General features: G+C 43.5%; 1 protein-coding gene across 5 annotated transcripts; it reads left to right on the top strand.

The window, feature by feature from the left end:
• Window positions 1-1669: 1669 nt before the first annotated feature.
• Window positions 1670-27361, top strand: mlec (malectin). 5 transcript variants are annotated; one of them, XM_042337468.1, is made up of 6 exons: window positions 1670-1731; window positions 2581-2809; window positions 9877-10055; window positions 18481-18660; window positions 22111-22168; window positions 24651-27361. In XM_042337468.1, exons 2-6 carry the CDS (start codon window positions 2602-2604, stop codon window positions 24875-24877), a joined length of 852 nt encoding a protein of 283 aa, XP_042193402.1. In that variant the 5' UTR covers window positions 1670-1731; window positions 2581-2601; the 3' UTR covers window positions 24878-27361. The 5 variants fall into 5 exon arrangements, with proteins under 5 accessions (XP_042193402.1, XP_042193403.1, XP_042193404.1 ...); XM_042337469.1 differs by having other exon boundaries at window positions 1670-1736; XM_042337470.1 differs by lacking the exon at window positions 1670-1731 and adding an exon at window positions 7754-7846 and having other exon boundaries at window positions 2756-2809.

The raw sequence follows: 27361 nt of genomic DNA, 5'->3' as shown, positions 1-27361 counted from the left end.
GAAGTAATACTACCTATCCACAACGATTTAATCCAGTATGTTCATTGCAAGGTAAAAGCATAATAAAGCCTTTTAGTTTATCAAAGCCTTTTACAGACCGTTCAAAGCGCACCCTCCTCTACCAACTCCCAAACACACAGCACATCCCTTGCTTCACATCTTCTTGCATTTGTTGGCCTAATTGGTTGCCAATCAATCAGAAGCCAGTAGTACCTTATATTAGGTAGTCCCTCCTGACACTGGGGAGACTCCTCCATTCAGATTTCTCTTCAGCAAACGATTGCAAGTAATGATACAACCACAGATCCACCTACACCTGTTTGAACTGGGACCCATTCTCAAGTCCTGGTTAGGATCCTTAACTCTTCGGGCATGCAGATGAATTCTGAATGAGCAGAGAAATTCTGAACCACCATCGTCGAAAACCGACAGGTTTACCACCAGCCTCCAGCCCCATCCCTGCATATTTCACCTTATTTACATCTGGCGCCTGTAGCCGTTTTGTGAGCAAAGGGCGCCCGCCCACGACTGCAACGGCATCCAATCCGATGCATTGCACTGCACTGCTTTGCTTTGCTTTGGACCAGAAAGTACAGCAATTGTGCAACAACAACAAAAAAGTCGAAACACTGCAGATAAAAACAACAATAATAAATTGGTCATTTTCAATCTACGACTGTTTGTGGGACATTGCTGTGCGCAATTGGCCGCCGCGTTCGCCCACAAATATACAGTCAATTCACTTTACAATGTGTTCTGTGAAGCGCTTTGGGACGTCCTCCCGACGTGAAAAGCGCTATATCAAATGCGAGGATTATTATTATTATTATTATATAGATGCTGGAAATCCGAAAGAAAGAAACGCAGAACAAAAAAAAACAGTATTTGCAAAACTGCCCCCACTATCATCCATCATCATTTGCACACACACACACACACACCTCTCCAGCAGTGACCACCCTCCCCGGCTGCTTTGCAAAGAGAGGGGCACACATTTGCACACCAGACACTACTACTCCACGCTTTCAGACCAGAGCGTGACGTAACGTTACGTTTCATTCATTCATTCATTCACTCACTCACTCACTCAGCCTCTCCCACACTGCACCGCGACAAGTGTGCGCTGGACCGCTCCGATTGGTCAGTCGCCGCCGACTTTACATGACCGCGCGCGCGCGCCTGCGCGCGGGGGGGGAGGGAGGGGGGGGAGGAGAATCCTCAGCAAAGAGACATAAGGGGCCAAGAATTTTGCTCGATGGCTCCGAGTGGCCGGACACGCGCGTGGGATTTTCTCCTTGTCTGGCAACCGATCTCGATGCAACGGAGAAGCAAACGGGTGGCGGGGGAAAACCCGGTAAAAAGTTAGACTCCCCCCTCCCCCCCCACCTACCCGGCGGAGTTGGACTGTTCCGCCCATTTCACTTCCGCACTCGCTTTGGCGCTCGCTCTGCCGCTCAACCGAACGCGACCAGTCCGGGTGGTGGGGGAGAGAGGAGCAGGAGTCCCACCCCTTAGAGACGCGATGATTGGTCGGCTCCGGGTCAATGACAGGCGACGCCTACCGGATGCCGGCGATCCGATTGGTCCAGACGGTTGTCAGTCAAGTCAGTCAGTCGGAAGCCCGCCCCCGCCGCAGCGGCAGCAGCAGCGGGAGTCGCGTCACGGCCACGACGACGACGACAGACGGACGGGACGGGACTGGGACGGACGGGCGACGACGCCGGGCGTCAGGTTAGGTTGTGACCCTCTCTATCTCTCGCTCTCTCTCTCTCTCTCTCTTCTTTTTCTTCTTCTTCTTCTTCTCCTCTAACGTGCAACAGAGAGGAGGAGGAGGAGGAAAGAGGGGGATTTTTTTTTGTGTGTGTGTGTCGGGGTTTTATTTTTCCCCCTCAACCCCCTCACCGGCACTGACACTGACACTGGGGACTGTGAGAGGGTTTCACTGCTCTCTCCCTCTCTCTCTCTCTTTCTCCCTCTCTCCTCAAACCACCACCAGTGGATTGTATTGTGTTATTATTTTTTTTATTTCATTCCGTGTTATTTTATTTTTTTTTCGCTTCGGTTTGGATGGTTTGTCAGATTCGAGGCCATCTCTCTTTCTCTCTTTCTCCCTCTCTCTCTTTCTCTCTCTCTCTCTATATATATTTATTTCCCCTTCTTTTCCCTCCTTCCCTCCTCCCCTCACACTCACCCCCTCTCTCCCCCTCTCCTCCATCCATCTCCCTCCCACCCCTCTCCTCCCTCCCTCCCTCTCCCCCCCCTCTCCTCTCCCTCCCTCCCTCTCCCCCCCCTCTCCTCCCCCCCTCTCCCTCCCTCCCTCTCCCTCCATTCCTCTTCCTCCTTCTCCTTCCGTCCCTCCCTCTCCCTCCCTCCCACTCCCCCCCTCTCCTCCCTCCCTCTCCCCCCCTCTCCTCCTCCCCTCTCCTCCATCCCTCTCCCCACCGCCTCCTTCCTCCCTCTCCCCCCCTCTCCCCCTCCCTCTCCCCCCCTCTCTCCTCCCTCCCTCTCCCCCCTCTCCTCCCCCCCCTCCATCCCTCTCCCCTCCCCTCTCCCTCCCTCCCCCCCATCCTCCCCTCACAGTCGGACCCCCTTTAGTGTGAGATGAGCAGAGGGTGCCATCCCCCCCGCACACGGAGCGCGCACAGCCTGTGGTTGCTACTGGCGGCGGCCTTGGCGACGGCGCGCTGGTGCTGCGCCTCCGGCCTGGCCGACAAAGTGATATGGGCCATCAACGCGGGCGGGGAGGCTCACACCGACATCCACGGCGTCTACTTCAGGAGGGACCCGCTGGAGGGGAAGGTCGGCAGAGGTAAGAGGAGGAGGAGGAGGGGGGGGCATGAGGAGGGTATTTTGGGTGGGTATGTGTGTGGGGGGGGGGGGGAGAACGAGATTGGAGGGGGGTGGAGGTGTGTAGGAGGAGGAGGAGGAGGAGGAGAAGAAGAGGACAACAGCGACTTGTATTTATATAGCACCCCTTTTCACGTAGGGCAGCGTCTCGGAGCGCTTAACACTGCCTGACGCCAAGACGAGGGGGTTGGGGGTTGGGGGGGGGGTTGGTGGTGGGCATGGCATGGCATGGGGGGCGGTGATGGGCGGAAGGAGAACAGCAACAGCTTGCATTTGCATAGCGCCCTTCGTGCAGGGTGGCTTCCTGGAGCGCTTAACGCTGCCGGAGCCTGACGCCGAGCCGTGGGGAGGGAGGGAGGGAGGGAGGGAGGTGACCGTAAGCATGGTTGAAGGGGAAGGTGTTCGGTCTTGATCTGAAAGAGGGAAAAGTGGAGGGATTGGTGCGGAGAGTTTCGAAGCTTCGGGGCGTAGTAGCTGGAAGCATGCCTGCCGATGGTGGAGCAAAGGGGACGAGGAACCAGCAGGAGGCCAGAGCCAGCTGAGCGGAGGTAGTGGAGTGGGGGGAGAGGAGATCAGAAACTTTGGGAAGTGTCAGAAGAGAGGGAGAAGGTGGAGGAGTGGGAAGAAGGGGTAAGGTCCAAAACCACACGTGGCAAGCTCTCAGAGGTAGGGAAAAGGGTACATGTGTAATTAGCATTTAAATCCATGTTTAATTTATGTGCAGTTTTATTATTGTGCACTGAAAAGAAGAGAAACTACAAGTCTGGTAGCTAGATGAGTGTGGGAGAGGCAATTTGGGAGGGGAGTGGAAGAGATTGTTGGACCTGTTTATTTGTGCCCTGTCAAAATAAGAGATGTCGACATGGACCGTGTTTTTTATTTTTGGAAATTCACTGGTTTAACGTAGTCTGGGGGGGAAAAGGGAACGGGCTTCTGAAATGTCACATTGATCTGGATGCATTAGCAAACCCTGCCCATCATTGAGTGCAGGTAACGTTCACTAGTTGCAAAGTGATGTGGAGGGTCGAGAAGAGGGAGAGGAAAGCTACTCTAAACGGCTCAGGTGCTGTGTGACTTTCTACGTTCGATGTGAATGGACACTTTGTACTGTTCTACTAGTTGTCCGTGTGATATAGAGGGAACGTAAGATTGCCTCTGACCTGTATTATTGCTGACCTGGAAGTGCTTGGTGCTGTCATGGAGTGCAGATGTGTTCCACGTGCACACATTTCTAAAAAGTCTTATCAAGTACAGCTGCTAATGATCAAACGTATAACCGCCATTAAAGTTGAGCCTCACTAAGTTCATTTGTTTTGAATCAAGTCTGGGAGACTCCTGGAACTTGCTGGTTATATTTCCTCTTTTTTTCACTCTTTGTGAAATGCGTACGTGTGACAAGCTTGCAGACCTTCCAGCACTTTCTCACCGTCTGTTAAAAGGTGTGTTTGAGGAGCGGAATTTGGAACCACTTTGTTTTCTTTCCCCCACCCCTTTCTCCCTGTGGGGAACTGGCATCTCCTTTGGGCAGATGATTGGGGACTTGCCCTGTGGGTGGCACTGCTTCACAGAGTGTTCATACATTGATGAACATCTACAGTTTTGTTCGATAGACGTATCTGCTTAGTTGAGTTTGATCTTGAAATTTGGAAGTATGTCAACGCAAGAAGATGCTCATGTCTGTAAAGATACGTTAATAAGTTACACGTGTCAGCAATCTACACATATAGAGGAGTCGTGGAGTCATGTAGCTGAGTGGTTAGATCATGCACCTTGCCATCGAGAGACCTGGGTTTGATTCCCAGTAGGGCAAAACCTTGGGCCAGTTTCCTTACTTCACGCACCTGATAATAATCTCTCAGGAAAAAAATTATAAATTGAGTCACTTCGATCCATGACTGTTTGTGGGACACTGTTGTGTGCAATTGGCTGCCGCGTTTCGCTCACAAATATACAGGCAATTCACTTTACAGTATATTCTGTGAAGCGCTTTGAGACGTCTAGAAGACCTGAAAAGCGCTATGTCAAATGCAAGGATTATATTATTATTTATAGAGAGTACAGCCCATAAAAGAAAATAGCATGAGAGCCTCAGCTATTTCTGGTGCATATGTAGCTGGTTGGTAAATTCAGTCATATTCAATGCATAAAACAAGACATCTACTGTTACTGTAGCGTGTCTTAGTAGGAGTACCAGGAGGAGGGAATGTGCAGAGGTGAGACCGTACTGGAAAGACGGGCTGTGTTTCAGACTGCGCTGTTAGAATGTTAATAGGATATTTGCTTTTGGTAGCAGCATTTCTGATTATAAATTGAACGCTATTTTCTGTCGGCGTTCTAACACGCAGCAAAAAAGAAAACAACTCCTCCGGAGAGAATAACTGATTGTCTTTTCATTTGCTGAGGTGAAAAGGAAAGGATGGGTAATTAACAATCACATCTGTTCATACTGCGGTTTTGGCAAGTTTTAAATCCGATCTCTGGCGAAAGTAATTTCTGATGAAGATGATCGTTTTTCTTAAATTTGTGAAGCAACAAAGGTGTTATTAGAATTATGCAATTAACAGTATAAAGTAAATCCTAATCAATCCAAGGCGAGGTCAAATAATGTGCGGTGTGTGTGTGTGAGGCGGGGATCCACTGGTTCATACTTCTCCCTCCATATACTACTATATGTGTAAATTGATATAAAGCCGTTTGTACATTGCCTGCTTAGCCTGAAGTTAATATTCTGCAGGTACATTTCCATTGGGGCCATGGAATATGTTACACTGCTTTGTCACTTGGCCTCAATTGACCTTTTGCGCAAGAAAAATTATAATCCCCACGATTAATTTGGAAATATCCAAAATGGTTGTGCCTCTTCAATGGGAAATATATAGTACTTCAACCTTAACATCAATATAATAAAATCACACGTGGAAAATACTGTAAAAGTTCCGAGCACTTAACAATGCCACATTCTTTGCTTTTAAGCACGATGAGGAGTGCTATTGCTGAGGCAATCTTTCATTATCAAGATATCTCTGTAACTCGTCAAACCCGTTTTGTGCTTCAACTTGATCATCTGATAAGGGGGCACAGTTTGGTGTGTTACCTGCCTGCACTGCAGTTTAATTCTGCCATGCTGTTTATTTGCAGAACAAGGAAATGTTCCATTCTTCCATGTAGTTTCTTAAAACCACATATTAAACAATAGAAGGTAATTTCATAATAGATTCTTCCTGGTGTCTGGTTTGGGATCTACTCAACAATGACTTAAAAACCTGCTCCACAAGTTTGTATGTGTTATGCAGTTCAAAATTAATCTGAAGTCCTGAGGCACTAAAGCAGGTTTAGTTTTTTTTCTCTCCCTCTCCGAAATTGTCAGCCTGACTCAGTTCGTAGCACTCTTGCCTCTACCTTCCTTCAGATAAAACATTAAACCAAGGTCCTAACTGCCTGTTCAGGTGGACTTTAAAGTTCCCATTGCTACCGTTTCAAAAGGGAAGTGAGTATCTGCCTTTGCACTGACCAACAATCTCCCCTAGATAAAATTTTCTGTTCACTACATGGCTGCTTATGGGAGATTTGTGTGCATAAATTGGCTGCCAAGTTGTCTACAAAATATACAGTCGCTGCACTTCACAGAAAAATCCTGTGAAATGTTCAGAGACAACATTGATAGCATAAGGAGCTATATCAAACACTATTATTATTATTTAACGACAGAAGTAGATTTCCACAATGCAGTTCCAGTAAGTTTTTATTCTTGTGTGACATCTCAACAACAAATTACATATGTGTTGTGCCTTTTCACGTCGTGAGGACGTCCCAAGGCGCTGGATCTCAAAATTACTTTGGACATGGCAACTCTCAAAGGGTTAATATAACAACAACAAAATGACATTTATAGAGCGCCTTTCACATCGGGAGGACGTCCCAAAGCGATGAACAGTCAGCTGTCGGGGCCTGAGCATGGGGGAGGGGTTGAGGGAAGGCAGAGAGATGGGAGGGAGACCAAAGGCACAGTCGAAGAGAAGGGTCTTGAGACCGGCCTTGAAGGATATAAGGGAGGAAGCGAGGTGAAGGGACCATGGGATGGAGTTAGTGTGGGGGCAGAGAGGCTGAAAGCCCGGCCACTGATAGTAGAGCTGGTCGGGCGGGAGACATGGAGCAGGCCGTAGCCCGCTGAACACAGGGAGCGGGCAGGTTGGTAGGGAGTCAGCAGGTCAGAGCGGTAGGAGGGGGCAAGGCCATGGATGGCCTTAAAGGTGAGGACGAGGATCTTGAACTCGATCCTCTGGGAGATGGGGAGCCAGTGGAGTCGGGCGAGGGTGGGAGTGATGGGGTCACGGAGCCTGGTGCGTGAGAGTACACGAGCTGCAGAGTTTTGGTAATAAAAACCCTTCCAAGGAGACGGATCATTGCTCAAGAGAGAATTCCATTTTTGTTTGTTCTAACATGTAGTCCTGGATCTCGGCAAACACATGTCATGACTGTACCAGACAAGGCTTCTTTTGTAGTTGCAAGCAACTTCCAAACTATATCCACAAATTCACTTTCAATTGCACTTCGGATGTGTCTTGGGACACCCCCGAGTGTTGTGGTGGGGGGGGAAAAAAAAGCCGTCCACTAACACAAAATGTATATATTGGTACGTTTGCGCACCGAGAATCCAGGCCGAGTAGAGCAAAACTCGGGTTATCGTGGAGCGAGTACAGATCAATACTATTTTTTAAACTCTCAAGAGGTCGATTGTGCAGTTTGCCTTTTGTGAGAAAAACGCTATTCCTTTCTTTTTTAATTGCTGCAGTCGCGTCTCTCACTTGGGCTGCAATGAATATTTGACTTTTCAAATATTCATTGGTGTCGGGCCGTATTTAAATAACATTGCCTCTGAATATTTTGTCTCTTGGCTTTGATCCAGACTCGTCTCCATATAAATTCTATAGAGGATACACATCAGGGACCAGTGCTTTATGGAGAGTCGAGTGGCGCCGGTTACACAGGCACAACTGAGGTATGACGGCTGAGACACGAGTGGTTTATGTTCCGTAAACCACCTTGTCCCCAATGTGTATTCTGTTTATGTACCATGTACTGTACACATGTAGACGGCTAGTGGGTGTTAGTGTTGTAACCCTCGCTCTGCTTTGTGTGGATTACAGTAGGCTGAAAACGCTGTGTATTTTTGTTTCTTTCCCACCCCCCCAATTCTCTCCCGCCTTATGGAGTCATTGAGTCTTTGCTGGCCAGGTGCATCATTTTGACTCCGTTTGGCCCACAAAATATACAGTCAATTGACTTTACAATATATTCTGTGAAGCGCTTTGAGATGTTTCAAAGACGTGATAAGGCACTATATCAAATGCAGGGATTATTATTATTATTATCAGTAGGACTCGCAGCTCTGGGTCAGTAGGACATGGGTCCAAACCCTATTTTGGGACTTGAGCTCCTAATCTAGGCTGACACTCCAGAGCAGGAATGAAAGAGCGCTGTATTGCTCATGATGTTGCTCTTCGAGTGAAAAACTGAAATAACCTCAGTCCGTTGAGGTAGATGTTAGAGATCCTGTAATACTGTTTTGAAGAGCAAATAGTTCTCGCAATGTCCAGCCAATATTCCTTCCTCATCCAAATTTGCTCCTCGAAATTTTTTTCGTTCATTCTTATTGCTGTTTGCGGGACATCGCCATGTTTGATTTATATACATTTTGACATTCAGTACATTGCAAAGTAACTCGTTGGGTGAATGCTTTGAGGTCTTTGGTTTAATAAAGTGTTATGGTAATTACAAGCATTAATAGTTCATTGTGTGCAGCAGAGATAGTGAGCAGCAGCAAGCGACAGAGAGGGGAGGGGCATCACAGCTTAGCTTCATCCATTTGCAGTTACAGACTTGTGCATTGGGTATTGAGAAACAGAGCCCTAGTTGTCTTTGTCACATGTATACACCCAGCGCCATAGCCCAAAGGCTCGTCTCTAATGCTTCGGTTCTTACCAGTTGTGTATTGCATTGGGGAGAAACTAGATTATTTTTCGCTTTTTGGTCTGATTGCATCACTGTATTGATTACACGGTCTTTTGTAAGAGTCTGGATTGAGAGTTTAAGGCTGAAGTTTGCAGTGGAAGGTTCCAGAGTATGGGATGTTGTACAGTGGATGTTTTTGGAACAAGTTTTTGATTTCAACTGTGTATGATCAGATGTCTGGTTACCTGCGATATTCCTTACCATTGTCATATTCTTGAACTTGCACCGTAGTTTAGTGCCCTCAAGTATATGGCATTTGTGCTATTGTTCGTGCTTGGTGACATTTTCACCCGTAACTATTCTGTTTGGAATACGATAGAGCAGGAAATCTATGACATGTGAACATATCGCCACATGTGAAAAAAACTTTCACATCCTAGCTTGTTCTCTCTTTTACTTCCTGCGTTAACCCACATTTTTATAATATTGAAGACTTTCAAAAAGTGTGTTCCTCACTGTGTAAAGGACTGTTCTGGTGCATCACACAGAAACTGGGGGCTTTGACGTCTACTGCCCCTCAGCACTTGAGAAAGTAAATCATAGAGGGTTTTACTTACTCCCTGTCACCTGCTAATTTAACCACAGGAGCTCTTTGTTTTTCTCTCTGAAACTCTGAATTTCCTTCCTCTTTCTTAAACTGAAAGAAGGAAAAGTTGCACTCATTTTACTTGATAACTTAGTGGCTGCTTCCTGTTTTACCCAGTGGTGTAACTGCGAGACCACATCTGCGATAGGTAATCTTCCCCCGGCAATGTGGCTGGTAGTTTCATCTTGACTGGGATGGAAGCCTCTGTAATTTAGCTGTTGGTGTTTTGAGGGGTGGGGGGTTGGGAGAGAGAGGAGACTTGGCTTTATAGTGTTATTCCTATCACAACTTCATAATTATTTAGTTGGGAGCTAGAAAATAGTTCTGAAAGAAAAGATATACTGGGAGCAGCTGGTTAGCAGGTAGCAATCGAAAGCCTGACCAATATTTGACCTGAATCTAACCCTCTATGCTTCTTTTTCTTTCTCAAGCATCCGACTATGGAATGAGGCTGCCCATCCTTCGATCAGCACCAGAAGATCAAATTCTATATCAAACAGAGCGCTACAATGAAGAATCGTTTGGATACGAAGTTCAAATCAAAGAAGAGGGCGACTATGTGCTGGTTCTGAAGTTTGCTGAAGTATATTTTGCCCAATCTCAACAGAAGGTAGTTTGTCTGTATTATATAAATGATTACCTATGTCTATATACATAGATTTTTGCGTTTGTAAGGGATTATAGATACATATATATATATTTATAATCCCTTAAAAAAGCAAAATTTGGTCACTCAATCCACAACTGTTCATGGGACACACCTGTGTGCAATTGGCTGCCGTGTTTCGCCCACAAAATATACAGTCAATTCACTTTATAATATATTTTGTGAGGCAATTTCAGACGTCTCGAAGGTGTGATAAGGATCTATATCAAATGTAAGGATTATATAGGGAGGGAGTCTGCCGGCTGTGGAAAACTGTCTATTTTTTAAACGAGTATGAAGATGAGTAGTAGCATTCCAATTCCCTGGCCATTGCTGCATTTTAAGAATGAGAAGTTGTGGATTGACTTGACTCATTTTTTTTTGAGATTATTACCCCCAGAAAGCGATCCCCCAATCCACTTACAAGATGGTTCCTACTTACTGCTAGGTAAACAGAGGTTTGTGGAGTAAGCAAGCTTGCCTAAGGTTTTATCCCACCCAGGAATTAAACACGGGTCCTCTCGCTTGCGAGTCGAGCACACTAACCACTACACTATGGGACTTCATGAAATCCAAATCACTTCTCACCCACTCTGGAATTTGGATATGTCACTGATACCACGCTTTGAGATGTCTAGAAAATGTGAAAAGCGCTATATCAAATGCAAGGATTATTATTATTATCGTGTGGGAGTTTCCTTTTGTGGACGTTCATGCTTTGAGTGAAAGACTAGCTTGTGACATGCGTTGACCATGTTGCCCAATAAAGCAGCACACACTAGCAAGAAGGAACAGAAACTGTCTGAGACACCAAGGGCCTCGTTTTAAGGCTCCATTACTGAATATAGACTAGAATATTTTTAAGATACTTTATTTCGCACAATGGTTCTACAGTATATACATATAATACAGTATTATTAATATTGTGAAGTGCTTTGAGACTTCTCGATGATGCGATAAGATGCTATATCAAATGCAAGGGTTATTATTATTTATTACAGCTCTGTATTTTATAACTATTTAGGAGAAGGCAAAGTGTATTGTAACTGTCGAAGTAGATAAAAGGCTAACTTTATATTATGATGCATCTTTGACCATCTTTCGTGCCATTTTTAGAGCATTTTGTCTGCTGAGCCCTATTGTACATTTGACTCATTGCTTAAAAGTCAACTCCAAAAATCTACCTATCTGCAATCTACAAATCTAAAACCATCCATGTTCAGCTTCATTGGCTTCCTCCCCCTCAGTTGATCCATGTTCAGCTTCACTGGCTTCCAGCCCCTCAGTTGATTGAATGCAAAATCTTGGTTCTTGCATTCAAAGCCCTTCACCATATGGCCCCTGCCCTACCTCTGTGACTTCTACAGTACTATCAATCCAACTGTATCTTTGCTCAGCGAACGCTAACCTGCTTCATGTTTCCCCAAACTACCCCATACACCTCACCATTGGCGGGTGAGCTTTCAGCCATTCTGTCCCTGCTGCTTCTATCTCGGAGCCTCTCCGTACTGCCTCCCTCTCCACTTTCAAAGTCTACCTCGAGACTTGCCTCTTTGACTGTGCTTTCGGTAATCTCGCCCCCCCCCCCCCCCCCATCCCACCCGTAAAAGGCGCTATCTGTATACCAATTGTAATGTTGAAAAATCTATTCACACTTGTGTTTATGCCTTTTTGCACAACGATTTCTTGTGGCTTGTAATAATTCTTTGTTTAGCAACTGACATTTCCTCTATTGAATGGTCAGTGCAAACATTTTGCTCGCGTCAAGTAGCTTTCACATGCTAACCGACGACAACAAACAGGAAGGAAAAGTGAACTCTTAAAAATAAAGACAGTGCATCGCTGACACATACTGTCACTTGAAATGTCAGTTTGGCTTAGTTTTCCAATGTATCATAATCAAAGTTAAACTTCCATATAGAAGAACCCTGTGTTGTAGCTGAAGATTTGTTTGTTCCTTTGGGTTTTGGTCTGTAATTAATGGTTTAGCCAAATTCAAATCTGCATCCAGTTAGAGATTTTGAAGCTGGGAGTAAACATCCTGGAATTTTTAACCTTAGCGGTCAGGTAATCGTTGTGTAGATTATGATTTGGCTTGGATTGGAATAAACGATACAGTAAAGCAAAAGGCAAAATACTGCAGATGCTGGAAATCTGAAATAAAAACAGATGTCGCTGGGAACACTTGGCAGGTCAGGCAATATCTATGGAGCGAGGAAAGTGAGTTCGGGTGGATGGCCTGAAATGTTCTGAGATTAGTCATCGACCTGAAACGTTCCTTTCTCCATAGATACTGCCTGACCTGCTGAGTGTTCCCAGCGATATCTGTTTTTGATACAGTAGAGCAGGTAGTCATGTAATTCATTAATGAATTTGACTAACTGTCTCAAGACCCTCCTCTTCGACTGCACCTTCAGTCCCCCTCCTACCCCTATCCTCTCTGCCCTCCACCCCTCCTGATCCCAACCCACAGCTCGGGTCCAAGTACCTGACTGTTCCAACACCTCCGGACGTCCTCCCAACGTGAAAGGTGCTATACAAATATAATTTGGTGTTTAATTCATCCCTTTAAAAGTGTTATTTTTCCACAGGAAGTCACAGATCTAATTCTTGTCACAAGTGTGGACTAGCGGGAAGCAGAGCCGTGATATAAACATAACCATTTTAATAAAATCTCACAATAATAATAATATTATATAATTTAGCTCCTTATGTCGTTGAGACGACTCCAAGCTCTTCACGCAATATACATTATTGTAAATTGAATTGACCGTATATTTTGTGGGTGAAACGCAGCAGCCAATTGTGCACAACAGTGAGTTTTGCTCAGAATATTAAGAGTAGTAAAATAAAATGGGGGAGTACTTTCAACAAAAATTACTTCCTCTTGACTTTACTTCCCCTTATCAGTTCTGTATCTTACGCAAGGCGCGAGAAATCATCCCCAACCTTTCCTATTTCTGCAGTCTAAAGCAGTCTGTCGGCTGTAGGACAAATAGCGGATGTCTTTGTGTTTCCCAGACAGCAAAGGCACTGATGAGAGAATTCTGCAGGAACCTCTTGTTTATTAGCAGTACACAGATGTGTCCAGAGACTGCAAGCAGCCCAAGGGCTGATGTTCTTGCACTGTTTGTACTGCAAATTGTAGGTTTGAGGAGAAAGCGAGGGATATTTTGGAGATGTTTTTACAAATGCTGAGCTAATTCCTTGCAGGCAGTTTGTAAGAGAAGAGCACAAAACTGGGTCCTTTCTGTTTCCACTTTTGCACGTTTGCTCAATTTTACAAACCGTTTCCCCCTAAACAGCCCAACATGAGGTCTTTGCCCATCAGGACATTGCCACTTTATGTAATACCTCCAGTGACTTTCAAAATAAAGCTTGGAAAACAGTTACTAGCCCCTACCTTCTGAAACTGTGTCTAATTGCCTCAAATTGGAATTGGGCGGCAAATTGTCATAATACAAAAGGTGCACTGATGCTAAAGAATAGAATGCACACCTTGTACAGTAACTATATGTGTTGTGTTTGTGCAAATTAATTGTTCACTACAGTATCAAAGGAGCACAATAAACCTCTATTTTTCAATGTTGATGTCTCACATATTCCAGTGTGATCCCAAAGTCCAATGTTAAATAAATATTGATTCACTGTGTATGATTGAGGTGCAGTTAAGCAACCGTGGGCAGCTCCCCCTCTGCACTGTACCAGGGGAAAATTAGAGCGGTTTGAAGTTTTAAAAAAAGACAGAGTGGTTAAGCCAAGCAGAATGTTGCATTTATTAATGCTGTTACTGGATTTAGAATGCAATCTGCCTGTTTTTTGTTTTGTGGATTCTTAGGATTTTTAGCTCTTAGATTGATTTGTCTATTAAGTCGATTTGAGAATGCTCCTCTGCATCCATTCTTTTTCAGCGCCAATTTTCTTTTTAGCACATCGAGGCTCCTCCACAGTGTCATTGCACTGCCCTGCTTTTTTTTTCGCCAATGTTCTTTGGGGTTTGAGATAATAATCATAATAATAAACCTTGTGTTTTTGGATTTCACTTGATCACATTGTTGTGGTCTCAAAGCAAATATACTGTAAATTGGATTGACTATTTTGTGGGCGAAATGCAGCAGCCACATACAGTCGTGGATTGAGTGACCAAAAAAATGTTTTTGGAGGAGGAGGGATTATTACCCCCGTTTTCAGATGTATTTTGCCCTCCCCTTTTCACATGTCCTGGTGTCCTGGAGTTGTGGAGTCCTGTAGCTCAGTGGTTAGAGCACTCGCTTTGCAAGTGAGAGACCTGAGTTCAATTCCAGGCAGAGGGCGAAACCTTGGGCAAGTTTCCTTACTCCACACAGAGCCTAATAATAATCCCTCCAAAACCCAAAACAATAATAAATTGGTCATTTTCAATCTACGGCTGTTTGTGGGACATTGTTGTGCGCAATTGGCTGCCGCGTTCGCCCACAAATATACAGTCAATTCACTTTACAGTGTGTTCTGTGAAACGCTTTGGGACGTCCTCCCGACGTGAAAAGCGCTATATCAAATGCAAGGATTATTATTATTATTATGTCCCTACCTACCTTTGTTTTAAAAAAAACACAATCATGGTTAGATTTTACTAAAATATCTACATTTTTATAAACTTAACCCACCCATCTAAATGATCTAGTGTAATTTTGTCTTGCCCAGAAAATATACAGTCAAGTCACTTTACAGTGAATTCTGTGATATTGGCCAACAAATCCTCCAAATAAAATTGGTCATTCACTCCCATGGCTGTTTGTGGGACATTGCTGTGCTCAAATCACAAAATTACACGGTCCATGCACTTTAAAATACATCCTGTGAAGTACTTTGAGACGTCTCGACGACATGATGAGGCTGTATGCACTGCCCTGTTTTTTGCGCCATTGATTCCATTTGTCTATTTCAGTATTCAATATATATTGCATGCTTCCCTTCCAGGAGCTGAATGCCTGTTATGTTACCAGTCAACATCAGTGGATGCTGATTGCTCCTCATAACCTCTTAAAAATATAATATTATACATCAACCTCAACTATGGATCTCCATACATTGAAAAACACTTTATCAATGTTGATTGCTGCTACATAATTAGCACTGAATTTCCTAGTGTTTCGCTTCCAAACTACAATCGTATCTATTTCATATTAGGTTATCCAATAGTCCAAGAATCTTCAAATAAATGATCCGTGGTTTGTGAAAGTCTCCAGTGATATTGTTCATCAGAGAAGTCGATTTTTGTATCTCTTTAAGTGAGTGTAAACCTACATAATAGATTGAGAACGCTAGATATTCCATTGATCTGCGTTTTACAATCAATCTCAAGAAATACTGTACAAAAAATTGTCCTAACTAATATATGTTCCAAATATGCTGGAGTCCTGTAGCTCAGTGGTTAGAGCACTCGCTTTGCAAGTGAGAGACCTGAGTTCAATTCCAGGCAGAGGGCGAAACCTTGGGCAAGTTTCCTTACTCCACACAGAGCCTAATAATAATCCCTCCAAAAAACCAAAAACAATAATTAAATTGGTCATTTTCAATCTACGACTGTTTGTGGGACATTGCTGTGCGCAATTGGCTGCCGCGTTCGCCCACAAATATACAGTCAATTCACTTTACAGTGTGTTCTGTGAAGCGCTTTGGGACGTCCTCCCGACGTGAAAAGCGCTATATCAAATGCCAGGATTATTATTATTATTATTATGACTGTTTGTGGGACACTGCTGTACACAATTGGCTGCCGCGTTTTACCCACAAAGTATACAATCAATTCACCTTACAGTATATTCTGAGAAGCGCTTTGAGACATCTTGAAGACAAGATAAGGCGCATATCAAATGCACAAATGCAAGGCTTATTATTATCTAATTTCGATTGTATTGATTCTATTCTGAGCCCTGTTGAAGTCAGCTTCAGAATTGAACGGACTGTTGACATGCAGCAGACAATCCAGTTTTGCTGCAGCTTTTTCCATATGATCACAAGATGGTTGCACTCCAACTCTTCAGCAATACTGAGACAAAATTAGGGAGGCCCTGATGGTGGTGTGAATAGAGCTGGAGCCTGGTTCAAATCCCGATTTCCTCTTCCCCACATAGCAACGACAACTTGCATTTATATAGCGCCACTCTCGCAGGGCAGCGTCCCAGAGGGCTTGATGGTGGCGGAGCACAAAACCAAGCCAGGAGGAGTGGGGGCTGGTGACCATAGGCACAGCTGAATAGGAAGGTCTTCAGGCATGACCTGAAGATGGGGAAGGAAGGGGCAAGGTAGAGGGATAGAGGAAGAGTGTTCCAGAGTTTTGGGGTGTAGCGGCTGAGCCCTGAATCTCCCAGTACAGCGAAATGGAGGCCAATACTAATGCCTCAGCTGCTAGCCCGTCTGAAAACCCACCAACTCAGCACAAACTGTGGCTCACTTCCACACCACAACTGTGTCTGCATTCAACAGGCACTTCCAAGTATCAAGTAATCGGAATAAAATGGTTCAAAATGTCAGTCCAACTTTAAAAACAAACTCGCAACTCCGCTGGTTCTAGCGGACTAACTCCCAGTAATCCTATAAATATACACAACCATTTCCAAACAGCTTCCTCTAACTGAGCCCCTGAGGTACAACTGCTTCTAGATCTGGAATGGAACACAGTTGTTAAGATGCAGTTGAATGTATCTTGTTCCAAAAGAGTATGCATCCGAGGGTTTAAAAGAGGTTTGACCTAACACTCTACATACATGATAGTGATTAAAAAAATAACAGATTTGCTAACCAGTGATAATAATAATCCTTGCATTTGATAATACCAGTGATAGCACTGGTATTAAGGAGATTTAGTTTGGATAAGATGAAATCTATAAATTTATGTCAAGTTATCTAGTTTTGGGGGAAACTAACTGGTATGCGTGTGTGCATGTGATAAATCTCTATACATAAAGTACAGTTTGTTAGATAACGATATTTGATGGGCAGTTAACATTTAAACAGTGTACGCAATTAGGAGGGGTTTTGATAGAGTAAATAGTAGAAGCTATTTCCGCTGTTGGTGATTAGAGGGCGTAGATTATAAAATAGTCACTAGAAGGAGAGTTCAGGAGAAATTCTTTACACACAGAGAGTTGTTGGGACATGGAACTCCCTGGCAAGTAACGTGGCAAGGCAGAGGTTTTAAAAGGGAAGTAAGTAAAACTCACATAAGTTGTATCACTTGGGACAATAACATTTAATATGACTGACGCAAAGTCTGAGTTGCAGGCAAACTTGCGTAACTCATATAAAATCCGATTTAAACAATAATCTACACTGCGCATGCGTAATTCAAGGCAGCCGGTAAGTGTGCATGCAGAGATGGGTCAAGACTACGTTTCCGTGAATGAATGCAGCCGGTAAGTGGCAGAGTAATGGAGGGTAGGGAAGCGGTGTTACAAGTTAGGAGATTATTAATACGAGTAGTGCAAGGAACTCTAAGTGGTTTTGATAGGAAACTGAATGAGACTCGGCTACATGTACCATTTAGGCGATTATACGATTTCTAAAGATAAGACTTATGTGAGTTTTACTAATATAAGTTGTTGTAGACAGGAATATGAAAGATAGAGGCTTGAAGAGGTATGGGATTTGGCAGTGGGTTTGACCTTGCTCTGAGAGTCAGTGCAGACTCAATGGGCCGAATAGCCTCCCTCTGCGCTGTAAACTGCTACGATTCTTAACCCAAGTCTAACATTTTCATTTCTGTCGATTCCAACCACAATGTGAAGCAGCCCAATTTTTATGGGTGTGTGACAAGCTGTAAAATTGGGTTTTATGCGTTTATTTATTTGTTGCTGTGCAGCTGAATCTTAATCATAAGTGCTGTACAGATAAGGAGTGAGACCCCAGCTGAATCCTCTGAGCCCAGTCTTGATCTGCTTCCTCCCAAAAGAACCACATTGTTAAGCTAAGCAAAAGCCCCAACAGCTTTATAGTCTTACCATTCTAGGAGTCCACAGCCAAAACTGTTGTCAAATAAGAACTTTGTAGTTACTCGCTGTTGCAAATCTGCCGTTTAATTGATCCACGATCACCTTTCTCCCTTCGACCGGGTTTATAGTCACCTCCCCCCGCTCGGTTCAGGCGACTGCTAAGTGCTCCGAGAGGCTGGCCTGCATTAAGAGGGCTATATAATAATAATAATCCTTGCATTTGATATAACACCTTATCACGTCTTCGAGACGTCTCAAAGCGCTTCACAGAATAGACTGTAAAGTGAATTGAACTGTACATTTTGTGGGCGAAATAAATGGATATTGTTGTTGTAACTCGAAATGAGGTTTTGGTTCTGTGCAGGTTAATATTTTTCTCTTTTTTTTTTTCTCTCTCTCTCTCATCCTCCTCTTAGGTCTTCGATGTGAGACTGAACGGGCAGCACGTAGTAGTGAAAGATCTGGATATTTTTGAGAAAGTGGGGCACAGCACAGCACATGATGAACTTGTACCCTTCATCGTCAGAAAAGGGAAGCTGAGCGTCCAAGGAGAAGTGTCGACGTTTAATGGGAAACTACTCGTAGAATTTGTCAAAGTAAGCGGACCTCACAATTGAGTGAATTCTTTCAGACCGCCAGATCAGTAAAGATCTCTTCTTTATTTGGACCAGGTCTAAATTTGGTGTCTGCCTGGCTCTGTCCATTGCACTCTCGATTCTGAGTCGGAAGGTTGTGGGTTCAAGCCCCACGTCGGGAATTTAAACCCATATGGTCGAGGCTGTCACTCCGATAGATTGCTGGATGGATTGGGTTAGATATGCAGGTGTTGGTAATTAAAGCTTTAAGGCAGTGAGAAGGGGAGCAGAAAGTGCATGCAAATCTCGTTAAAATTTACCTTGGGTATAAAAAGAATTGCTTTATGAACCTGGGGCGGGAAATAGGTGAGAGAGCTAAGGTTCGAAGTAGTTAATAATAATAATCCCAGCATTTGATATAGTGCCTTTTCAGGCCTATGAGACGTCTCAAAGCGCTTCGCAGAATGCATTATAAAGTGGATTGACCCAATTTTGTGGGCGAAATGTTCAGTGTTCCAGCCAGTGCGATAAATAGTGAGGGAGATGAGATATTCTGTTTGCGCTGAGCTTGCACTGTAAAGATAAAAGTGGGAGAGTGAGGAAGAGTTGAAGTGGCAAGTTAGGATTATCTTCTTTCTAGCTGCCCATCTGTTCATAAGCCAGAGCTCGGTATTGCAGGAAGGGTCAGTGGATTTCAAGGTCTAACTTAAGATCTAGTTTTCTGCCTCACTTGACCTCCTTGATCCTATAACATTTATTCCAACCCTGAGATGAGACTTTGAAGATAGCTTTCGCTCTGTGTATTCCCAGCCTTTTGCTTTTTTTCACCGAAGGCCAGCTGCTCCGTGTGAACACGATACTGTAAACAGCTCTCGCCATAGATAGACCTTTCATTACAGTGTGGTTATTTTTGACACTGCTTTGAACTTGAGATACAAATAGGCTTGTGTACCTCAGCGAAATGGCATTTGTTTTAAGTTGGCAAAATAAATGCGGAGATTTACTGCCGTAAATTCAAAGGAGGGCTACACAACACTTGTTTGTGGAATCTCGTTAGCTCTGCTCTGTTCCCCTTCTTTCGACACTCTAACTGTCCACCCCCCCTCCCCGCCCTACAGCAGAGTGAATCATCCTAGCATTCAGTGTCACAGGTGCTGATAGTTATTTGGCATCTTACGCATAGTGGGTCATTTTGATGTCTGGCAACGACAGAGACAGGCAGGAAGGGAGGGGAGGGAAACTGGTTATATTTCAGAATCTTTTTAACTATAAAACAAAGTTTTTTGTTTTTTGATCGTGCACCTTGTTTATTCACCTCGCCCTCGTAACTTATTAATAATAGTACTCCGTACACTTGGCCTTTATACTGTTAAGAAAACATATTAGCTTCTCGGTCAAAGTCACTAATGTTGCCCGTAATATTCATATCATGTATGATAAACTTCTGTTATTGAAATGGATTAGGATTTTTTTTTATTCCATGTGTCGCTGATACTATTTATTTTTGGTCATCCGGGTGTCTGACACATGAGGAAACCCATCATCGTGCTTAAGAGTCTCCAAACCAAACTGAGAATTCCATGCATCCCACCTACATATGGAAATTTCAGAGATAGATTGTTGGAAAATGGGATGCACACACTCTCCCTGAAGAGATACATCCTGCTTACCTAATTCTGGAAAGTATTTAGGTGCAAGTTGGCAAAGGCCAAGACTTGGGGACCCCAGAGTGTAGGTTGGGGTAACTGCTGGAGTCTTGCCATTGATATCACTGCCTGGCAAGCTTTCCCGTTGTTTGGACTGTTCTGCCCTTTACGCCATTCTCTGCCTCTGTGCCATACACTGGATTTCTCTCAGCCTAAGTGTCTCTTAGCTTTCGCTGTTTATCACCAATTTTATTTTCCCCTAATAAAATTGGTGACTTTATGGGGAAAATAAAATTGGTGACTTATTCCATGCCTCTTTGTGGAACGTGGCTGTGCGCAAAACTTGGTTCCCACGTTCGCCAACAAAATACGCAGTCAATCAACTTTACAGTATATACTGTGAAGCAATTTGAGACATCTGAACGACGTGATAAGACGATATGCAATCATTATTATTATTATATTAATCTACTCCGAACACTTCTGTTTGGATCACTGCTATTCCCACGACCAGTCACTAGGTTAAAAATAATGCAATATTAATTAATATTTCTCAAAACACTGGCTTTAATGTAAAACCAGCTGCATCCAGCAGCTCTACTTCCCCATGTTACCAACGGATTACATCTCATGTGCCTTCTGGCTGCTGCTTATTTTCTCAGGACCATGATGCTGACCCCACTTAGATCGCCGGTTACATCCGGAACTGCCGTATGAGTATCAGTCCTTGATTTTTCTGTTGCTCGGAGAACTTGGTAGTTTAAGAGCTTAATTAATTGAACCTCCAACCTTATGGGCATAATAATAATCCCTGCATTTGATATAGTGCCTTATCATGTCGTCGAGACGTCTCAAAGCGTTTCACAGAATAAACTGTAAAGTTATTTAGATTTCGTGGGCGAAAAGCAGCAGCCAATTGCACACAGTGGTGTCCCACAAACAGTCGTGGATTGAGTAACAAAATTGATCTGTATAGAGTTAAGATAAACCTGCCCAAAGGACAAAGTCTTGTACACGTTTTGAAGGTTAAATAGACATTGCTGGGTAATAAAGCTTCCGTTAAATATTATTGCACTTGCAAAGATACCCTGCATAATATACTTTAATGTCATCTGTAATAGTTTATGATCCAGTAGTGAGTACTTTACGATCTACTGTAAATTATTAGGTTTTTTTTGGAAGGGTCAGCTGGGTATCTGGTGCATATGGAAACCCATCGCATTCGCAAAGTATCGCGTGTCAACTGGCCTGGTCGTCAGCCTGGCTCTGAGTCAGAAGCTTGTGGGTTTAAGCCTCATGTCGAGCTCATATTCTAGGCCAACATTCCAATGCAGTACCGGGGAGGTGTCGTCCTTCAGATGAGATATTGAACTGAGGTCCTGCCTGTTTGTTCAGGTAGATATTAAAGATGTCGCGGCACTGTTCGAAAAGAGAAGTGAGTGATTCTTCTGGGTCCTGGCCAATCGATCCCCAGTTTTTTTAAAAAAAGTGGTTGACTTCATGACAGTTTGTGGGACAGGATTCTGCAGATTGGCTGCTGCATTCGCCTACAGAAAAAATACAGCACTTTATTCTGTGGGACGTTCTCCCAATGTGAAAAGGCGCTATATCAAATGTAAGGATTATTATCATACAGGAACTAAGTTGTATAAATTTTGAAAGGCTTCCCTAGAGTAATTTCCAAACAAGATGATTTACCTTTCTGTCTTGGTCATGTAGTAATGGTTTGGAATAGAAATGAGCGAGATAGGGGGATGGAATCAAATAGGTTTTATTGACAATCTGAAACACTAAACATTTTCCTCTTTGTTTCTCTGCTTTCTAGGGTTACTATGACAACCCTAAAGTCTGCGCTGTGTGCATCATGAAGGGATTAGTGGATGGTAAGTTAACTGTTTGAAACGATGCCACTTGTTGGCACATTTTGTTAATAATGTACATTAGATTTTCAATTGGACCTGCCTGATGAAATATTATATTGGATCGTTAACACCACAGTCAGGAGACAATGTTTAATGAAATGGTAGCAAATATCCATTACACTTAATTTACTTACTTGGGGGCACATTTATTATTGATTGTTGTGCTACAGTTAAGAGATATACTAGAAGTTTAGCTAATAATTAAATAACCCATCCCTTGCAATACTGGACATAGACTTTGCACTAGAACATAGTTTTATCTGGCAGGTAATCTAGTTACTTTACCGTTTTTTTAAGCTAGACTCAAGGTCACTTACTTGATGTGGAGGAGTTCACTGTTAGTAGCTGAGTAGACAGTAGCTGAGGTCCTCATTTACATTCATTACCCTCTGATCTCCTGAAACCCAATCTTGAAGAAATGGTTCAGATTTCTAAGCCTTAAATATTACAACTGCTCAGTGGTTGCATTTCACAATGAACCAAAACGACAGTCTTATTTGTGATCCCGAGGGGCATTGAAACTCAACTGCTTCCTTTGTGTATGTTGGCAGAGTCTCAAACTTGCAACTGGCTCCTTCGCCAGTCAAATGGATTATTCAGTGAAATTCTCATAAACGGTTAGAGCTCGGATAAACACTCCCTTATGACCGCTCAGCCGGCATGTATAACTTTTTTTTCCCCCAGTGTCGTATTGTTCGTGTATTGCCGTACAGGAAGCTGGTTGGGAGCTAGTCAAATTTTGTGTGGTAATAGACGAGTCCCAAGTAATTCATTGTCCAGATGCTCTCTGCACCAGAAGTTTCCAGCCTACTGGCTTTGTAAGCCGGATGTGTTTCTTCCCTCCTCAATATCGTGAGCGGTGACTTGACGTATGCATCTAGTCAGAGACTAAACAGAGCAAAAGCTTTAACGCTTTAAAGCCTTTAGTGCCCTTTTGGAAAATGATGGTGTTTTAAGGCGAATCGGGTTTCCTAAAGTCTCCCATTTTAAAAAAAAGTTATTTTTAAAAGGTTCGGCAAAAGCTTATCCAAGTTATTCCTCCTACTCACTATCCTGTTCCCCCTTTTGGTGCTTTGCTAATTATCTTAAATTGATGCCCTCTAGTCACCAACTCGCCCACCAGTGAAATAATTTCTCCCCGTCGACTCTTTCAAGATCCCTCATTATTTTAAAGAATCTCTATCAACCTTCTTCCTGTCATCTTTACTCAGGGGTGAACTAACACACTCATCCCTGGTGTCATCCTAGTTAATCTCCTCTATACTCTCTATGGCCCTGCCATCCTTTCCAAAACTTGACAGTGGTGTAACTGAGGTCTAACAAATACTTTAACTTAAGTTCTGCATCACCTCTTTGGTTTTATATTCCATGCTCCTACTTATCTCGAGACCCTCCTCTTCGACTGTGCCTTCGGCTACCCTCCCTGCCCCCCACTTTCCCTTATCCCAACCCCCACTATCCCAAACACCCTCGGGTCCAAATCCCTGACTATCCAGTGCCTTGGGTCTGTCCTCCCGACATGAAGGGCGTTATACAAATGTAATTTTATATTGTATTATAAAATCCAGCTTTCTTCACAGCTTAGACCACCTGCTGTCCCACCATCCATAAGATTTATGGATGTAAATTCCAGTTTGGCTTGTGCATTCAGTCATATTGTGTAGGGTCAATGATCATTCACTGAGGTACAGGAACTTTAGCAGAGTCCTGTAAGTGGGTGAGGAATATATCCTCAGTGTTCAATTCAAAAATGCTGGGTTCAATGAGTTGGCGTCTAGAAACTCGGGAGAGATAGAGCTAAATAATGGTTTGGGAACAGTGAGTGTTATGCAAGCAACTGGTAATAATTAGGAGTGCCCTTTATGCTTAGCAGCTTTATGGAAATGGGTTGCACTGCACCTGTTTTTCATTGACTCAACGCTGCACTAGTAAAAACGGTATGGACAAAAGGACTAGAGAACCAAGCCCACATGCAGAAGGTTAGGATTTTTTTAATGGACCGTGTCAAAAACTATTGCTGGCATTTTAACTGAGAGATGTCTCAAATCCGGGATTCCCCTAGATTAAAATGTCATTTTGCAGACCGACCCAGAGGAAATGAAAGCACCATAAACGCTGTGGAAGCCAAGTCTTTAACATAGCAGGTTACAAACATTTCCTATCGCAACCAGTTATCTGGTAATGATTACCTCGCCTTGGATCGTTATTGTTACTAATCTCCAAATTCTTGCATTTGATATAGCGCCTTTTGTGTCAGGAGGGCATCTCACAGTAAATAATCGTTGCATTTGATGTAGCCCTTATCACTCTGTCGAAATATCTCACAGTATTTTCTCTGTGAAGTGTAGTGACTATTTTTATAGGAGCCGCGGCAGTGAATTTGCACACAACATCAAGCGAACGACCCACGTTTATCCGGGGGAATTGTGTTATTTGCTTTCAGAGTTTCCCAAACTTCTGCCTCACCCGGGTCTAGAGAAAAAAGAGGAAGAAGAGGAAGAGGAGGATTATGAAGAAGGTAGCGAGAAGAAGCCACCCAGCAAAAAGAAGGTGAAGTCAGGACCTCGCACGCCAGACCCTTACGCTTCCGACAACAGCAGCCTAATGTTTCCAATTTTAGTTGCCTTTGGGGTTTTCATTCCCACCTTGTTTTGTCTCTGTCGATTATGAGAGATACACTTTGTACGTATAGTGCTTGTGGATGAGGAGCTATGTCACAGCATGGAGGGCGATCTGTTCAAAACCAGTCTGTTTCTGGTCCCCGTGTTCTCACAAATGGGGGGGGGGGGAGGGAAGGGGGGGTGGGGGAGAGATGAGGGTATATTAAAAAAAACAGAAAGGAAGAGAAATGGTTACCGAAGTTTAAAGGCTTAAATTGCAATAAGATTTTTTTGTTAATAAGATGCACGTTTCCTTTTTTTTAAAAAAGAACTCCTGCAATAATTCTGACGTACAGAATCAAATGCCCACGTAGCTGACAGCCCGAAGCCATCAGCTGAAAGAAATATAGGTGGTTTCTGTTGCCTTTTAGCCCAGGTTAAGGGATGCTTTGAAGAATTATTTGATGATAAGAGGAGGGAGGGAAAGGGGTAGAGGGAGGAAGACAAACAAAAACAGCCTCGATGTGAAGTCTACACAAATGGTAGCTAATGGTTTACCATTAACAGTGTTTTAGAAAGCCCACGAGTCCACTGGTAAAACTTGAATGGAGAATCTTAAACGAAAATGGTACTATAGGCAGATTAATGGTGATTCACCCACATACTCTCTTACTTTCTAACATGCCCTTCCTTTGTTGTGCCATGTCTACGCTTAGGCATTGATATGAATGATTTTTTTTAGGGGGATTAATGAACAGGCGGTGTATTGAAACAAATTGGATGGAGCTGGTGTGCACTTGGCTGTTTAAACAGCGGAGGGGCTCAAGGTTTTGTGAAGCGGGGTGGGGGGAAGCAATGTTTGTTTCACAGGAGTCGTCAGGTTTTCACCCAGTGATACAATGTTCTAAGGAGGAGGGAGAAAAGGTGCTACAGTGATTTGTTCCTGTTTACAAGGTCTGCACTGGTTTAAAAACTGCTTTATTCCTTTTGTTGGTCCAATGGATTACAACAGCAAATGTCCAACTTTCTTAAGTTAAAAAGAATTCATAATTGCCTGTCTGATAAAAGCTGTAAAGGTTTATCCGAGCTCATTCCACCCACTCACCCTGACTTTAATTAAACCACGGTAGCTTCACTAAGGCATCTGTAAGTGATAGATTGCCGATGGCTGTGTGACCAGGTGGACACAGAAAGCTCCCATTGCTTTTGCACATCTGTACTGGTGGCGTTGCTGCAGTAAAACTCTGGGGTACTTGTGTTACTTGCTCTCGGCTGTAGCTAAATATTTGGATCGATGAGTGCACTCAAAGCAGTTAGTGTCCAGGTCCACCTGCACGGGCTAAGCAGCACTGAGAATCAAAGCACTAATGCTCAAGAGTCACCCAACAGAGCGAAATTGAGTTTAATTCCAAACTTAGTTCCCAATCTGTTCTCTGCTGAGTGAAGGCTGCAGTAGCTTTCTCTTTACGTGGGACTGTTCTGCAAGCTAGTTACAAGAGGGTCGTGCCAGGAGGAGTGGGGGGGGTGGGGAGAATTGTCCATCTCTTGGCTACGGAAGAAGTGTCAGGCCAGGTGGACCGGAGAAGAGGATAATTTACAAAATACGGTTTTTTCAAAAAAAAGTTTTCCTTGTTCCTTTTGTTTTGCTTTTCCCACCAATATTGCCATCCACTTTTAGTTGGCTCAGGGCAATCATTCGCTCATCATTCTAGTTTCAAGCTACGTGCCTCTCGGGAATTAATTAAAGTTTGTAACCGACTAGCTGTAAGAACAGGGGAACATGCTAACCAAAAGAAGACCAAGGTCAATCCAGTTCACCTTCGACCATCCTGGCAGTCACTTGACATGTCATGTCCCTAACATGAAAGGGACACCAGCTATATCTGCCAAGCTGTATGCATTTCACCGCTTCGAGAAGTTTAGGTTACATTTCAGATAGACTCAAAAAAAAAAGAGGGATACTATTGATATTTTACATTTCAAATATTTTTTTAAAATAGAGTTCTGTGGTACCTTCTATAAATAGAAAACATTTTGGTTTGTGAGCAGTTGCAAAAAGTTCCTTTTAAAGTGTGTAAAAAGCTAAGAACTCCGAAATAGCATTCAATGTCCATGCATAGTATTGGATGGAACGGTAGAGTGCAGCGTAAGCTGGACCTTGTCAGTTGGAATAACAATTAAACTATGAAAAATGCCGAATTTCTTCCTAAATTATTGCAAGCATCTTGCTTAGCTCGCACCTGGGTGGACCTTGTACATTCACAAAGGGGCTTTGTATATTTCCATTCTAGCTTTTTGGTTGGGAGCCAGGGAAAGGATGGGTGAGAGAGGTGGGGGGGGGGGGGTGAGGGGCATGAAAAGAGTTTGGAATTGTTTTTCCCAAACAGAAATCCGCTGTTTAAAATTTTGGAGATTCTCTGTGGATTCAGGGGGTTTTGTGGGAGAGGGGAAGGAGGGCTGACTTGAATCCGAAAAGGTGTAAGGAACTTTGCTTGTGGTGTGTAATCTTGATTTTTTTTTGTTTCCTTTTGTATAAATTTTCTTTTTATTTGTA

The sequence above is a fragment of the Callorhinchus milii genome, unplaced genomic scaffold (genome assembly GCF_018977255.1).
Source record: "Callorhinchus milii isolate IMCB2004 unplaced genomic scaffold, IMCB_Cmil_1.0 Scaffold8, whole genome shotgun sequence".
Lineage (NCBI taxonomy): Eukaryota > Metazoa > Chordata > Chondrichthyes > Chimaeriformes > Callorhinchidae > Callorhinchus > Callorhinchus milii.
This window is presented reverse-complemented; position numbering and strand designations above follow the sequence as displayed.